Genomic DNA, 15,618 nt, shown 5'->3' with positions numbered 1-15,618 from the left:
CACATCTTGGAACGCTTCCGAATCCGGTAAAATCTAAAGGGAAGACAGTAGGAGCAGCGTTACCCGAGGAGGCCGTCGTGCTGCAGAAGGCATCTGCTTCAGCAGGCGCACAGGAAAGCCTGAACTCACCAAATGGCAGTGGTCTTCTGAGTATTCCACATCTGAACGCCACAGAAAGAGGGAGAGAAACAGTCCATTAAAACAACAGCCACGGTAACTGGCCTTCTCCTAAGATGCCCCATTTGTGCTATAAACGGAAGAGGTTACTTGAGCCCCGCCCCCCCCCCCCCCCCCCGCCTCCTTGCTGTGTCTTAAGACCTTAAGAACAGTATTGAAGACAGGATGGGCCAGGGACTGGAGTGGGAAGCAGGTTCCCTGTCCCTGGAACAGAGGCTGACCGATCACTTGAGGGTGGGGTAGGAGAGGTTCAGGTCAGCTAGGGCTGGGGCACCTACTGTGTGCCAGGGGCTGTTAGGCAAACAGCACTGAATAAGACAGACCTAGCTCTCACCTAATGGAACTCACATCCTAGCCAATAAGAGAGACTTACTAATTACACAATTAATTATTTGATTCACATCCTTGTGATAAGGACTGTGGGGAAGAACTATATGCTAGGAACGTGTGTAACAAGAGACGAACCTAGCCTGGGAGGTTCTCTGAGGCTGTCGGGACTGAACCCAAATGAATGGGTAACGAGCCAGGCCAGTGGGGGAGGAGAATGGGTACAAAGGCCCCGTGGCGGGAGGGAAGGCGACCCCCTTCCGGGATCTGAGAGGAGGGCAGCAAGGCGGAGGGCACAGAGCCGGTGGGAGAGCAGCAGAGAGAGGACAGTCTGGGAAGAAAGGAGGTTGTGAAGGGAGTGGCAAATGCAGGGAAGGGAAGGATTAAAGCACTTGGTTTTTTGTTTTGAAGATTAGAGACTTAGAATACCTTGAAATGCTTGTGGAAAAATACAGTAGCGGGGGATGGAAAGCAAGTGCAGGTGAGAGGAGAGATCACCAGTGGTGGCGTAGGAATGCTCAGGTTGGAAAGGATGGTGGGATCCAAAGCCCAGGTGAGAGACAGGCCTTGCTGGGAGGAAGGGCAGCCCTGGAATGTCAGGGGAGCCAGGACAAGGGAATGGCAGAGGCAGGGAGGGAGGGTTAGTGCACATTGTTGAGGGAATCCTGATTTGTTTTCTCTGTGAAGCACTGGGTGAAGTCATCTGCTGGTAGTCAGGGGAGCAGTGGGGGGTCAGAGCTTCGAGGAGAGGAGGTGGGATTATGGAGAACACAGTCGGTTGCCTCGAGAAGCAGAAGCACGGGGGGGGGGGGGGTGCTACTCTCCAAGTATTTAAAAACCAGGACCAGTAGCTATCACTAACTAGAGGGAAGGTCATTTATAGGGGGGGAAATAATAAGAAAAAAAGATAGTTTTTTTTTAATGACATTTGATAAAGTAGAAGGGGGATAAAGGGCACATTTTTCTTTAAAAATATACTGTTGTGGTGGTGGTGTGATTTTTCCCAATTTCTCATTTCTACATCGTCCTTTTGCATTTTGACACTGCATACTTGGTTTACATATGTTAGACTGTCCCTGGTAAATAAAATTGAATTCTTGTGGTCACACATTTCCACTGTACAGAAAAATGTGGCATTAAGTTCAAAACTTCTAGTCTTAGTCAATGTGGATAGTTATTTTTGAACAAGGCAAGTATATGAAGTGGTAATTGCAGATCCTGTTTACAAGCATACTGTATTCCAAGCCTCATGCTCAGCTGAATATGTATATTCACCTCTGACCCTCACACTCCTTGGTCTCTGTGTCACCTGCTGATAAATTGACACTCAGCGAGGTTAAGTAAATTTACCCACGTCACTCAGTCATGTCAGTGGCAGAACAAGAATTCCATTTCTGGGTCTATGTTGCTGTGCCCCTAGCTACTTGACCATAAAACATTTACTGATTTTCTAAATAGAGACACAGATGTAGAGAACAAAGGTATGGACACCAAAGGGAGAAAGTGGCGGGGGGCGGGGGGGGGGGGGGGGGAACAGGCTATGTGGAGGGTCCTGGTCAAGACGGGAATTTACTGTGACTCCAACTGTGCTGTTGTGGGCCTTTCCCCTGTGGCTGCCCAGCTGTAGGGTCAGGAAAGGTGAGAAGTTGGGTTCATCCAGGGCTGGGCTGGAACTGTCACGCAGTGGGTGATGAAAGGACAGAGGGGCAAGGGTTTGAAGGGTGATCCAGTGTCCACTGGATTGGACAGGGAGGAAGCAGAGGTGGTGTTGACTGCCTCTAAGTCCCATGAAGTGATCCAAATGCAAGACCTCCAGATAACAAGCTCTCAAAAAACCAGTCATTAAAGCCTAAAATACACAGCTCTTGCACTTATTACAGCACGAGGACACCAATCCCCCCAGACCAGAAAGATAGCCGCCCTCTGCAAGGTGGTTTCTCACTATAGCCTGACGTAATGATGGATGGGGGAATGTGGGGTGGGCAGGGTTCCCCGCAGGGTGTCCTACAACCAACCAAGGTATCCTGTTTAATTGGGAGCCCTGCATTCTTCGTTTGCACTCACCAGGTGTTGGGACCTACCAGGCTGCTCCTAGCACTGAATCCAGGAATCAGAAAGCCCCACCTCCAGCTGTGTGTGTGTGTGAACAGGTCCTGCTGGTGAGGCCCAGAACCTTTCTGGGGGCTGAGGACTGACTGTCTTGTGTGGATATAATTTCTCTGGAGACAAACCTGGAACCTGGACCTAGGGATTTTCTCAAGGCACTGTCACAGTGTTTTCCTGCCCCGAGGCTGGCGGGGAGGTAGAATAGAGTTCAGAGACCGGCCTAGTAACTTTTCCACAAAGCTCCCTCTGTAGTTGGTCTGTCACTAGGAGATTTGGGCTAAGTGAATTATCTTGTTTGTTCAGAGCTTCCAGGGCTGTGTGATAATCTGCGGGCTTCCCGCAGCTTGCCAGGGGGATCCCCTCGGTTAGCCCCCATCCTACTAGGAGTTGGAAAAGAGTTACAATGGCTGAGATTCTGCCCTGAGCTTAGGGTGGTTGATAACAGCAACTTCCTCAGTGTCGGGCAGCCGGGCAACCACTGTTTACGTTTCCTGTCCCCCTCTTTGCAGGTTTCACATTCTTAGGACCAGAAACGGATCTAAATGCTTTCTTCCACTCTCTCAGAGAATTACCTGGCAACCACTCAATCTCATCTCTGTGACGGTACATCCAAGAGAGGCAAAAATGATACTTTATAAAGTGGGGTGAGAACAAAAGGTTAACAGCGTTATGTCTGTTACCTGAAGTAAAATTTGCTATCTTCTTAAAAACTTTTATAGTGGATCCATTTGATATCTGAAAGCAAAGATAAAAAATAGATGAGTTTTCAAAATTTAATGTATTTCTCAACTTTACCCAGGAATTAGATGGCTGGGTGGATCTTATATTCTCTCACTTATTCAATCAAATATTTATTAAGAATTCCTATGTTTTGGGCACTGGAGGCTGGGGCTATAATGATAAAGCAAGACACTGTCTCTGCCCTCAAAAGAGTCTGTGGTCCTGTGAAGGTGGCAGACCGAGGCCATGAGATGCAGGGAGGAAAGTGCTCAAAGGATGCTGTGGGGCCAATAGGAGGTGGGCCAGCCCTGGACCAGGGGAGGACCCAGCTGTGCTGGGAGGCACCTCAGCTTCTAGGAGACAGGAGATGTTTGGGCCGTTCTCATTTTGGGGGTTACTACTATATTAAGAAATGCTGAAACAAGTTTTCAAAAACCTATAAACTGGTGACAGAGCAGTTTCACATCTAGGTATACACCTGTACATATCCTGAGATAAACTTTGTAAACGCCCCGTACTGGAAATAACCATCAACAGTAGAATGAATAAATAATTTGGGGTATATTCATAAAACAGGCTATGATAAAACAATGAAAGTGAGCAAATTACTGCTACATGCCACGTGCATGAACCTCACAGTGATTAATGGTGAGCCAAAGAAGCCTGACAAAATGTAACGCATACCGTGTGATTCCATTCACATTTAGCTAAAACAGTCGAAACTATGATTTAACTGTTTGAAGAGAAGGGGGGTGGTGATTAGGAACGTCCAGGAGGGAGCTTCTGTGGTGCCCGCAGTGCTCTGTGTCTTGATCTGAGTGGAAGTTATAAGATAGGCTCACTTTATGATAATTCATCCAGTAGTACACTTACAATTTGTTTTCTTTTCTGCAGGTATTTCTTATTTTTTAAAAGCAGCGTGTAAAAATCATAAAATTGCATATACTTTTAAATAAAAACTTTAAAATTGAAACGTGACTTAACAGGAAAGTGCTAATATTAAGTGTACAGCTCAAGAACGTTCACTTAAGTACATACTGTGTAACCACCGCCCACATCAAGATATAAAATTATATTTCAAGGTCCCAAGAAGTACCCCTATTATGCTTCTCAATCAATAAGCACCCCATCTTCATCCAGGGGTAATCACTTTTCTGACTTCCATTGCCAATGATTAGTTTTATCTGTTCTTAAACTTCATGTAAATGGAAATCATTCAGCATAGGGTCCATATAAGGTCTACAGTGTTCATCTGTGTTGTGGCAGCTACCAGTCGTTCATCCTTTTTAAATTACTATTATTCTACTGAATGAATACACAACAAAAAATTGCCATACAATAAAAGGAAAGAAGTACTGACACATGCTACAACATGAATGGACCTCAAAAACATTGCTAAGTGAGAGAAACCAGTCACAAAAGATCCAATTTTGTACAATCCCATTTATATAATTTGGGCAAATTTATACAAACAGAAGGTAGATTACTATTTGCCTAAAACAGGAGTTGGAAGAATGAGGAATGACTCTGAAATGAGTTCAAGGTTTCTATCTGAGTTGATGAAAATGTTCTAAAATTAGACTGGTGATGATTGCACTGCTCCACAAATGTTCCAAGAACCACTGAATTGTACACTTTGAAAAGGTGACCTTTGTGGTATATAAATTATATCTCAACACAGCTGTTAAAAAATTGTCACAGATTTTAAATGTACACATTTGACAAATAAATGCTTTTACCACACTGACACAACTTCAGTGCCAATGTATAGCCTCTTTTGGAGATAAGGTCAAGAGTTCTCATCGGAGGCTTTTGGGGACCGTGGAAGCCGGGGCTCAGTGGCCTTTTGTGCGCCCCTTCCCCACACCCAGCCAGGGGAAGAAGGCCTCTTCAAGCCCAGGGGGACTAGATGCTGAGAGACAAGAGAGCAGGCCTTGCTTCCTGGGAGGAGTCAACTGTCTTGAGGGGCGGGTCCACAAAAAATGTAAAACAAATGGGCCATAAGAAGAGGCAGGTCAGGGATACACAAATCTTCACCTGCATTCTGGGATGTGGCTGAAAGATTAACCCTGTCATTTCTGAACATCGCACTTGAAAGCACGAAGGCTGCTCTGAATTCTAGTATTAATTTGGACCCGGCCTCCCTCCGTTTGGAAAAAAGTAGAAACCTAGAATTTCTCTTCTGGCCTGCAGCACAGCGGTTATCAGAATGTACAAACCTGCTCAGCAAACACCAGAGGATTAAAGCCTGATCTCTTGCAGGTTGTCCCCACAGAGGAAGGAACACGCACGAGAGACAGCCCTAGAGGGGGCCCCTGAGCACAGGATCCAGCCAGCCGTGTCCAGCCAGCCACTAAGTGTAGGCCAGAGGCCTCCAACTCCTGGTGTTCAGGACATCTTGTAGGGAGGGGGCTCTGGGCAGGGGCTGGCAGGGGCCCTCTGGCCTCTGCAGAGTGTCTCGAGCACAGATTCTGAACTCTTACTGAGCTCCTGGACTCTGCCATTACTACCAAACATCCCCTGCCCTTGAGCCATTCACTGAGCGACCCTGTTGGCTGATTCGTCAGCTCTCCTTCATATTTGATGCGATTAAAGTAAACGCTCTGTGCAGCACCCCCTTAGCAATGCTCAGACGCCGAGTTTATGAGAATGTTTGAACATAGTTACAGAATTCCTCCCCATGAAGAGCCGGATACGCTCTGTTTCTAAGCCAATAAATACCTTTTTAAAAAAGGAAGCTGGTGATTCATTCTGGGTAATTGTCACAGAATGAATCCCAAATGGATCCTGATGAGTGTTAAGCCAATACTCTGCTACTGTCAGATGCTTTGTTCCTCCAAAAGCAAGCACCCTTGCTCTGTGGTCCCAAACAGCACGGATGGACCTTCCAATGAGGAGCACAGCCAAAAGTTCAAACGTCTTTTCAAGAGCTGGCAACGACTCGCTGCTGGCACAGTGCTCAGGCATTAAGACAGCACACTTGCAGCTTGTACCGGGGAAATTTTACTCTGAAATTATCTCCTGAGAGCAAGTATAAAAGCATTTTATTAACGGATGAGTTGTGTGTGTGTTTGAGCATGTATGTGTGCAAGTGTATTTCTAACTTTCACAGCTGCTCTAGGGCTGGAACATTTTCCCCCTACCTGACACTTTTAACATTGTTGTAAAGACAGAAAACTAGTTTATTTACAGATGTCTGTGGGGGAAAAGGTTTCCATCTTCTGTTTTGCACAAAAGCTGCTGCTCAGTTAAGGACAGAAATGCCTTTTCGAAAAGTGCCACAGAATCCAAAGTGTTAAAACTATGATGCTGTTTGTTCCATTTGAGGAGCTCCAAATGCTTTCCTAAGAGTGGGTCATTAATCCTCCCACACTCCCGTGAGGCAGGGAGCGTCCTCTTGGCCCCTACTTTAAGAATGAAAACCAAATTAAATCAACGAAAGATTAATGTCACTAGATGGATCTGTGGCAGGAATGTTTCTCCAGCCCAGAGCAGAACTGGTACACAAGGCAATTTCAAATTAAATTCCTTCCAGTCTCATGGTGCTCCAAGATTCAAAACGACAACGAGGCCATACCCCTCCAATGATGGCTGGCCCGTGTTGGAAAGAGGTGGAGAGGACTGCAGACTTTTCCGCCATCAGGATTAGGAGTTGTGACCACAAAGGGAGAGATGGACCCATGTCATCGATTTAAAGTTGCTCCTGAAATAAACAGGAGCTATGGACTTCCCCGGGGGCGCAGTGGTTAAGAATCCGCCTGCCAATGCAGGGGACACGGGTTCGAGCCCTGGTCCGGGAAGACCCCACATGCCGCGGAGCAACTAAGCCCGTGCGCCACAACTACTGAGCCTGCGCTCTAGAGCCCGCGAGCCACAACTGAGCCTGCGTGCCACAACTACTGAAGCCCGCGCACCTAGAGCCTGTGCGCCGCAACAAGAGAAGCCGCCGTAGTGAGAAGCCTGCGCACTGCAACGAAGAGTAGCCCCCCGCTCACCGCAACTAGAGAAAGCCCGCGTGCGGCAACAAAGTCCCAACGCAGCCCAAAATAGAAATAAATAAATTTATTAAAAACAAACAAACAGAAGCTACATATCCTCCAAACCATTTGCAAGTAAAGGCGGGATTTCTTTGTGGTAAAATACTATCTTTATGCCACAAGTTGAAGATTGTGCCATAAAAACAGATCTTCTAGAAATGTAAGGTTCAACTTATACTTAACCTGATGAAAGTGCCATTTTTGTAAGTAAAAAATGGTCAGATATTGGCAATTTCAAATGATTGAGCCCAAGAGGAAAGCTGGAACTTTAGCCTAAGAATTTTATGGAAAATTATGAATAGGGTCTGAAATACCATGATACTTTTTCCTTAAGTCTAAAAACACACTAGTCAATACAAAGCACCATGTGTAAACCCTGACTGCTATCTCTCATTCCTAAAATGGTATTTTGTGAAAACAGAATCCTATTCAACTAGCGTTGTCCCAGCAACCACTCATCAATACTGCTCTCCCCCGCTTCCCCTTAGCTCTTCTCACTGACACCCCAAGGCTGGAGGCAGATGAAAAAGGAATCTATTTTTTTCCTCAGGGCCAGAGGGATAACCTTGCTCAGTCCTTCAGGGAAGGAGGCTCGGTACTCATCGGACTGTTTGGAAGGGGCCCATCAGAACATTCTCAACAGACACATCAAATCACCCAGGATGTTCCTGACACCCAGAACAGAGCTCTGAAGGACTCTTGAAACTAGTGAAAATGACAATACAGCTCCTGCTTCTCTCTTGTGTGCCTGGAATTAGCCTTGGGCCAGAAGCAAACACCCCTTTGAGGACTGCTGGAACCCTGAGCTAGTCTCAGGGAGGGAGCTTGGCCTCCACCAGTGTGCGGGCGATTGGGAACCTGAGCTCCCCAGGCTTTTTTTGGGCTGGAGCTGTCAGCTCTTGGATGCCTGAAAGAGGCCTCCCTTCTGAAAGAAGGTAACTACTGTCGCCTTCAAGGAATATTGGCCTTAAAGGATGTCAGAGTAGGATGAGAAGGAAGCATTTTGATAAGCTCACAGACGTGAGATTCATCATAAGATTTGAAGAGAGGTTGCCCTTTTAATTTTGACATCACAGAAGGTAACTACCAGAATTTCTCATAAGCTCTCCAGCCAGGCTGCTTCAGAGGCTAGGAGCACAAGCTGCAAGCCTGGCTCTGAGCAAGGTTATCCCTCTGGCCCTAAGCAGAGCCATGGTCTCTGTGCAATTCCTTTTTCATCTGCTTCCAGCCTCGGGCCGTCACTGAGGAGAGCATGGGAGCATGGCCAAGTTTCTCAGCCTCCCTGGGCCTCAGAATGGGAATAATGACAGTGTCTACCTCACTGGGCTATACAGAGGGCTAAAGGACTTACTCTTTGTAAAAGCTTCTAGAACAGTGCCCAGTATACAGGAAGCACTCCGTGTGTCTAGTAGATAAGAACCTGAAGTCATTCATGCTGTAAGAGACCTTTAGAGACAGTCCAAGCCCCTTAAAGTCACAGATGAGACACCTGACCTGAAGGACCACTGACTTTACCCAAGCAGACCCTTTGGAAAATTCCTGTGAGCTTTAAATGTCATGTGAATGACAACTTTGGCGTTAGAAGTGACCACTTGGGCACCGGCGCGCTCCCGTTAGGAGGAACATTCTTCAATGACACGGTGGTTAAACGTATTTTCTGCCCTCAAAACCTCACAGCTCAGGGCTTCCCTGGCGCAGTGCTTATTAAAGTTAAAAAAAGAACTTCTGCTCTGCAAAAGACAAGGTCAAGAGAATTAGAAGAAAAGCCACATTGGGAGAAATATTTCTAAATGACACACCTGATAAAGGACTGTTGCATAAAATATACAAAGAACTTTTAAAACCCAACAAGAAAAAAAAAAAAAAAAAAAAAAAAAAAAAAAAAAAAAAAAAAAACCTCACAGCTCAGAACGAGAGGTGTGATCTGTAGAGAACATTTCCTGCCGGACACAACACCTGTCCTGCACACTTGATGCTACCCCACAGCTGCGTGTGGGTGCAATAACACGGTCCAGCAAGAGGGCACACGGCGGGGCAGGTGCAGAAAGCCTGGACTGGGAGAAGCCACCCTGCTTCAGTCCCATCGGGCAAGCATCCCCACACCCTCTATACACGCACACAGACACACACAACTGATCTCGTCAGCTCCAGAGCACAGCACAGTCCCCTTCACAGGGAACACACACACAGAGGTGGCCAGTTATGGAAGCACCAGGGCGGAGTTCTTTATAGTGGAGAAAACGCCTCTGGCTTCACGTGTTTGTAAAGGCATCGGCTTTACCCCTTGTCTGCACAGGACAGAACGAGACTGGAGCAGAAATCTCTCCTCTTCCATGCTCATCTGATGGAGGATGAGGGTAATAAAAGCACCTTCATCACAGGTTGTGTCAACGTGAATCACGCTTATGCACACGACAAGTGCTGGGTACCAGCTGCCACTGTCATCATTGTGGAGAGCAACTGTGCCGACGCCCAGGGTTGGCAAGGATGCCATCCTGCTGGTGGCAGGGCATTGCTGGCAATTATCTGGTCCATGAGGTGCTATGTTTCTGCTGTGCCTTCAGATCCCCTCTAGAAACCTGTTCTTCAAATATACAGACAGTAAATCATTCAGAGGAGACCAGCTACACTCTATTTGCCCTAAGGACAGAACAAGGCAAGAAGAGAGAGGCTCACACTCCGGCAGAGGGGACTTTGTTTAGATAGGAGGAGGAACTGGCCAGTCACTAAAGATTAACTTTAAAACCTAACTAATTTGGGCTAATTGGAGGGAGGTGAGTCTTAATCACTTAAAACTGAGTTAGACCCTATTTTTAACTGAAATATAGTTTTTCACTTTCAAGCACCGACAGTGACTCAAACTAGAGCGCTTTAGCAAATGAATAAGAGTGATAATTAGCATCCTGTCTCTTTGGAGGGAAATGTGTTTGAGGAGAAGCTTTTTCTTTAATGAAAAAAGGGCAAAAGCGAGCTTCAGCTCAGCCCTGTCAGATTACTCCAAATTTTGATTGTGCAGGGGTGCTGCTAAATGGAGACCAGATTTAGGCGGCTGAGGGTGGTGCTGGATGCTTTCGTTCAAGCAGTCTTTGAAAACCAGGGCATTTGAGATGGTCCAGGCACAGAGAGCACGGGGCCGATGACCTCCCCAGTTTCCTTCAAGCTCTCTGCGCTTATTTGCCTTATGGCTTAGCTTTTTAAACATAAGGAGAATCCTTTAAGCCCTTGTGTCCTAATCTTGTCATTTATTACCACCATGTGGCAATGCTAGGGTAGGAGGCCAATAAATCATTTGGATGGGAAGTGACTACAGGCCGGATTAATTTCATTATCATCCTTAAGCAGATAGGTGTCTAGTGCAGCCGATGTCTCCAGTGAAGACTGATGTCCTATCTCCCCTGACAGTCTTCCCCTTGCCTTGCAGACGGCGGTGGTGGTTCTTCGTTTTCCCTGGAGTGTCTTGGCCTGCCTTTTCCTATTAATGCCAGTGAGTGGCCACACCCCCCTTCCTTTGGGGCCCACCCCATGCCACACAGTTGCCAGGGGACGCTGAGAAGCCTGACCAGGGTGGTCCAGCCCTCCCTGCACAGCTGAGCAACGCCAGCACGTTAGTCAAGACGCAAAAGGAGGGCATTTGTGGCTGTGTTTCTGCCAGGCTTGCCAAGAGAAACTCGCTCCCCAGATACAGGGAGAGGAAGAGACTGCGGCCAGGCTGCAACTCAACTTCAGACTGGTGCCATAATAAGCCCCCTCTCCTAGGCACTTCCACCTCTGACTCCTTCCATCCGTTGTATTTCCTCTGGGGCACTGCTTCTCCAAATGCGGCCCCGCCGACAGGAATACATACTTTCAGAAAGTTCCCTGCTTCTCCAAATGTGGCCCGGCCGACAGGAATACATACTTTCAGAAAGTTCCCTGGGGATGTTTATAAACTCCAAAGGCTAAGCTCGACAGCTCTTGGCAAGATGATCCCAAGGTTGGAAAGTCTAAGCTGCCGAAGGGTGAGCACAGGAGCAAGTTGTTAATCTGCCACGTTCTCTGCTTGGTGCCCTCCAGCAAAGGCTGCAGGGGCAGCACCCACCCACGGGTCACCCAAAGCAACTATTTCCAAACCGGCTCTGAGACCCATTCAGCCAAGGAGCCCAAGGCTGTGGTGCCCTCAGTTCCTGGCTGCTGTCCAGGAAGCTCTGCTCAAGGAAAAGTCTCAGCTTCTTTCTGGGTGAGGGGAAAAGCCGGGCAGGCCCCAAACACCTTCTTGGGGCAGACACATCTCCCTGGGACTTAGAGCCATGAAAGGCGGGGCACCTGCTCTCCAAGGGGCCTGGGAAGCCGCTCCCCTGTCTTCTCCGTCTCCGCAAGAGCACCTGTGCATCTGCCCCGCCAGCCCCGTGCCTTTTGACCCCTCCCCTGCCCGCAGTCTCTCTCCCAGCCACACAGCTCATGGTGTCCACCTTCTGCCCATCTGCTTGGCTCCATCTCCAGGGCCACTGCGTCATTCCTGGTCAGCATCGTTTCTCGCCTGAGGTTCTTCTAACGAGTCTCCCTATTTCCAGGTTTGCACCTCTTATACCCATGTTCCACGCACAGCCACAGTCATTCTCTGAGATGCAAATCTCCCCCGTTTAAGATCTTCCAATGGCTTTCCACTGTGCTGGGGATAAAATCCGGACTCCTGAAGAAGCTGCTGGGCCTGCACGGTCCCCTTCTCCCCTCCCTCCCCACTTCTCTGGCCTTCCTCCGTGAGAAACCACGGCAGGTACTGGTTAAGCCGTGAGCCCTAGAGCCCAACAATCTGGGTCCCAATCTTGCCTCTGCCACGCACTAGCTATTAGTAAACCTCCCCGAGCCTCAGTGTACCCATCTATAAAGCGGGTTAGTAACAGTCCCTGTCTCGTAGGACCGCTACGGATAGAATGAGCTGAAATAAAGGGAAAGGCAGAGGCCAGCACCTGACACAGCGTAGGGGCTCCGTAAACATTGGCTGTTATTGGCTCTCACTGCCACCCCTGTCCCTCTCAAGTTCTAGCCAGTCTAAAAGTCTTACTGCAGAAGCAGCAGCATGCGCTCCCTTCCCTGCTGGGATGTTAAGTCCTCCTCACTCTTCAGGTCTCGGCTGAGTCACTGCTTCCTGCAGGAAGCCTTCTCGGATGCTCCGAGTCACAGCACTATCACACCGTGTTGTAGTAACAGTGCTAGTATTTGTAGTAGTAAGGTGTTGCCTTACTCCTCGTCTCCTCTTCCCTCCCTTTCCACCCCTTCTCTCCAGGGCCATAGGCTCCGTGAGGTCAGAGACTTGGCCTTTGTTCCTCTCGCGTGCAGCCCCAGCTCCTAGTGCAGAGTAGATACTCAACAAAGATTTGATAATGTGGCTGAATGACTCCCAGTCTGCCGGAGTGTTCCGAAACCTCCCCTGCGTCCCCTCTCTGGTTCTGGGCAGGCTTCTCGGGCACTCAGCTCTCTGGCAGCTCACGTACTCCCCTCACCCACCTCAACACTCACCCAGCATGTGGGTCAGAGACCAAGGAGGCATCGCTGAGTGTTTCAAACAAACAGGAAATGGAGATCTCCTTCAGAAACAAAGGCCCCTACACAAAGTTCACTGGGTCAATGATGAACAGCAGTGCAACTTAGAACTTTGAGAGGCTCTGTTCAGTGTCAAGCTGAACAGTACCTCTTCCACTGAACAGGCCAGAGAATCCGGTAAGGGTGAAGTTTCCGACCTAAACCGCAGGATGGAGAGTGACTGGGTTACATGAAAATCGCAGCTCTGGGAGAGGGGGTACCAGGAAATGAGCAGACCACGAGCAACTAAGGAAAACTTCTGACCCAGAAATAAGCGACCTGCAAATGATTCCAGAAAATGGGTGAGAGTCTTGTAATAAGAATTCATGTGGTCCTGGAGATGATCTAATCCAGTTAGGGTTGGGGATGAGGAAGGAGCTGGCGGGTGCTAAATCCTTTCCTACCTCGTAGTGGCCAATGGTATTTAGCTTGGTTATTCCATCTTCAAGAATCACAGAGGAGCTGTCAATATCCAGAAGCTCTTTGTGTCGTGTGCCCACTTGAAGCTCTGGGGGAAAAAAAAAAGAGCGAGCATGTTCTCTTTTAAAATGACAATGAGGAATGTAAAATGCTACCCTGTGACTTTTGCAATTATTATTTATATTGCTAACTAGCTAAAACAAATAAAGTGGTTTTGAAGATATATCAGCCAGACTGGTAGCCTGACTCCTGTTTTGTTTTGTGTTTAGGGCTCTGACGTGTAAGACCACTTTGCCCTGAAGCTTTTACTCTGAGGCTAAGCCTGGAAATAAAGCCAAAGGAAGACAAAATAAGGCATCCTCAGAGAGGCTAAGCCCTTCAGAAAATTCCAAAAGCGAACTTGTATGCCCACACCTGTGTGTTCACAAGCAGGTGCTCTGGGAACTATCTTCTGTCGGTCCCTGTGTGCGGCGTGCTGGTGGGCTCGTATGCCAACGCCATGGGCTTCAACTCCTTTACAGAGGTTGCCAACTTGTGCCCTAGGGTCAGAATGTGGCCCATGGATGCGGGTTTTTTTCTTGTTGTGAACCTGCACAATGTTTCATTTATTATTATTCTAATGTCAGTTCAGCACCAACATTTAAAGATTGGAAGATTGCACATAAAAATTAGGACCTGTGATTTCTCTTTTAAAAAACTGGATCATCTGGTAACACTGACCACACCGGCCCCCATGGCAATCATGGGCTGAAGCTAAGTAGCACTGCCCCCTTACATGGCAGGTGCCTTTCCCCAGTTAAGTCGGGTCCCACCATTTCCCATTATCCCAGGTGGGCTGACACCCCTTATTTATAATACTTCCGGCCCCTCTGGGCATTGGAGTTTGTGAGCCTCTGCTATAAGAGGTCTCAGCACAGCTGCTTCTCGTATTGGATTTTAACACAATTTATGGCTGGTCTCTAAGGCTTTGCCTTAGTTTTCTGGGGCTAGCCGCGGAGGCAGTTTGGAAGATGGGCAGACGTGCAGAAGCCATTTGCCATCAGACTGTAACGGGAAGCTTCTAGTGGTCCTGTCCTGCTCCCTGCCTCCGCTACATCGGAGGCCAGGAACACCTGATGGGCACAAACCCTGGATGGTGTGAGGACGATACTACGGACCAGGCAGCGGCAGGACTGAGGCCACCGGGCCGTTTCCCCATAGTCCTCGGCTCCAAGCGGCCACCTCCTTGGTAGTCAGAGCAATACTTCGAGACGTAGGCTCAGGGCAAGGAAGTTGATGGTCCTGGGTCACGTCATGGTTTCCTGGCCGGGGCTGCCCTTTGCCCCTGCGTCTACCCAAATGAGCTCACATGGTCTTGAAGTGCCCAATAGTCCAGCCAACAGAAGGAAGCAGAAGAGAGGTGGATGAGAGGTGCTTTAGTGGCCTTGCTTTCCTTGAAGCCAGGTCTTGGGGTTGCTACACATTTGCATGGTTTCACTCAAATGTGCCGGACCCCGCCCCCAGGCTTCTCGCAATGGCCTTTCAGCAGAGAGTCTGACTTAGAGGGCCCGGTGGGATGATTTTAATTGCCTGCTTAGTGGAGGCTACAACTGTACATGGAAGAGAGATGAACCTTGTTATGCTGTCTGTCACTGTTGGCGATTTTACTCTTTTTTCCTGTCCCATTATCTGCTATAAAATCCCACGACAGTCTCCTGGGAGGGCTGCGTGGAGCTCAACTTTAAAATGCTGATGAACGTTTGAGTGAAGTGGAGCCCTGTTAGCTCGCTCACGCATATGCTCGCCTTTGCAGTATACCAATAGAGCCCGAAAATGAATTCAGAGCAGATGCTGTTTCATGTTGGGGGAGGATGGAGACTATACTTAATGCAGGATGTGATTAGCAGAGAGGAAGATGACCTTTCCAGCCTTCACACCCAGAGTCTGAGCCACCCGCTAATGACACACTCAGTGTCACAACAAACAAATCAAATGCCAATGTGAAATACAACACATACAGAGCGCCTGAGGTTGACACCTTTTTGTACTTCTTGGTGCAAAAGGTGAATTCATTTGGTCTCAGGGTTAGCAATCTCATGAATCTGATTTACAAACATAATATTGAAGAAAAAACAAAAACCAAAACAGCATCTTTGAAGGATCCTGCTTCCTAGAAAAAGGAGTCATCATACCTGTGGGAGAACCATGCAGTCTCCTGGCCTCTAGACATGCCCTTTGGGAACAACCCAGGCTAGTAAGCTTCACCAAACAGAGCTTACATGCGGGGGGGGGG

At 48.1% G+C, this 15,618-nt stretch overlaps 1 protein-coding gene across 1 annotated transcript in view; it reads right to left on the bottom strand.

Moving 5' to 3' along the window:
• PLXNC1 (plexin C1) overlaps positions 1-15,618 on the bottom strand; it is a 142,399-nt gene that overhangs the window by 6,946 nt on the left and 119,835 nt on the right. Inside the window, 4 exon segments of the mRNA XM_007468207.1 lie at positions 1-33; positions 130-161; positions 3,291-3,345; positions 13,331-13,434. Coding sequence (XP_007468269.1) covers positions 1-33; positions 130-161; positions 3,291-3,345; positions 13,331-13,434 — 224 coding nt within the window.

Source organism: Lipotes vexillifer, unplaced genomic scaffold, assembly GCF_000442215.2.
Source record: "Lipotes vexillifer unplaced genomic scaffold, Lipotes_vexillifer_v1.1 scaffold180, whole genome shotgun sequence".
NCBI classification, from domain to species: Eukaryota; Metazoa; Chordata; class Mammalia; order Artiodactyla; family Lipotidae; genus Lipotes; species Lipotes vexillifer.
Note: the sequence above shows the minus strand (reverse complement) of the source record. Positions and strands in the feature narration are given on the sequence as shown.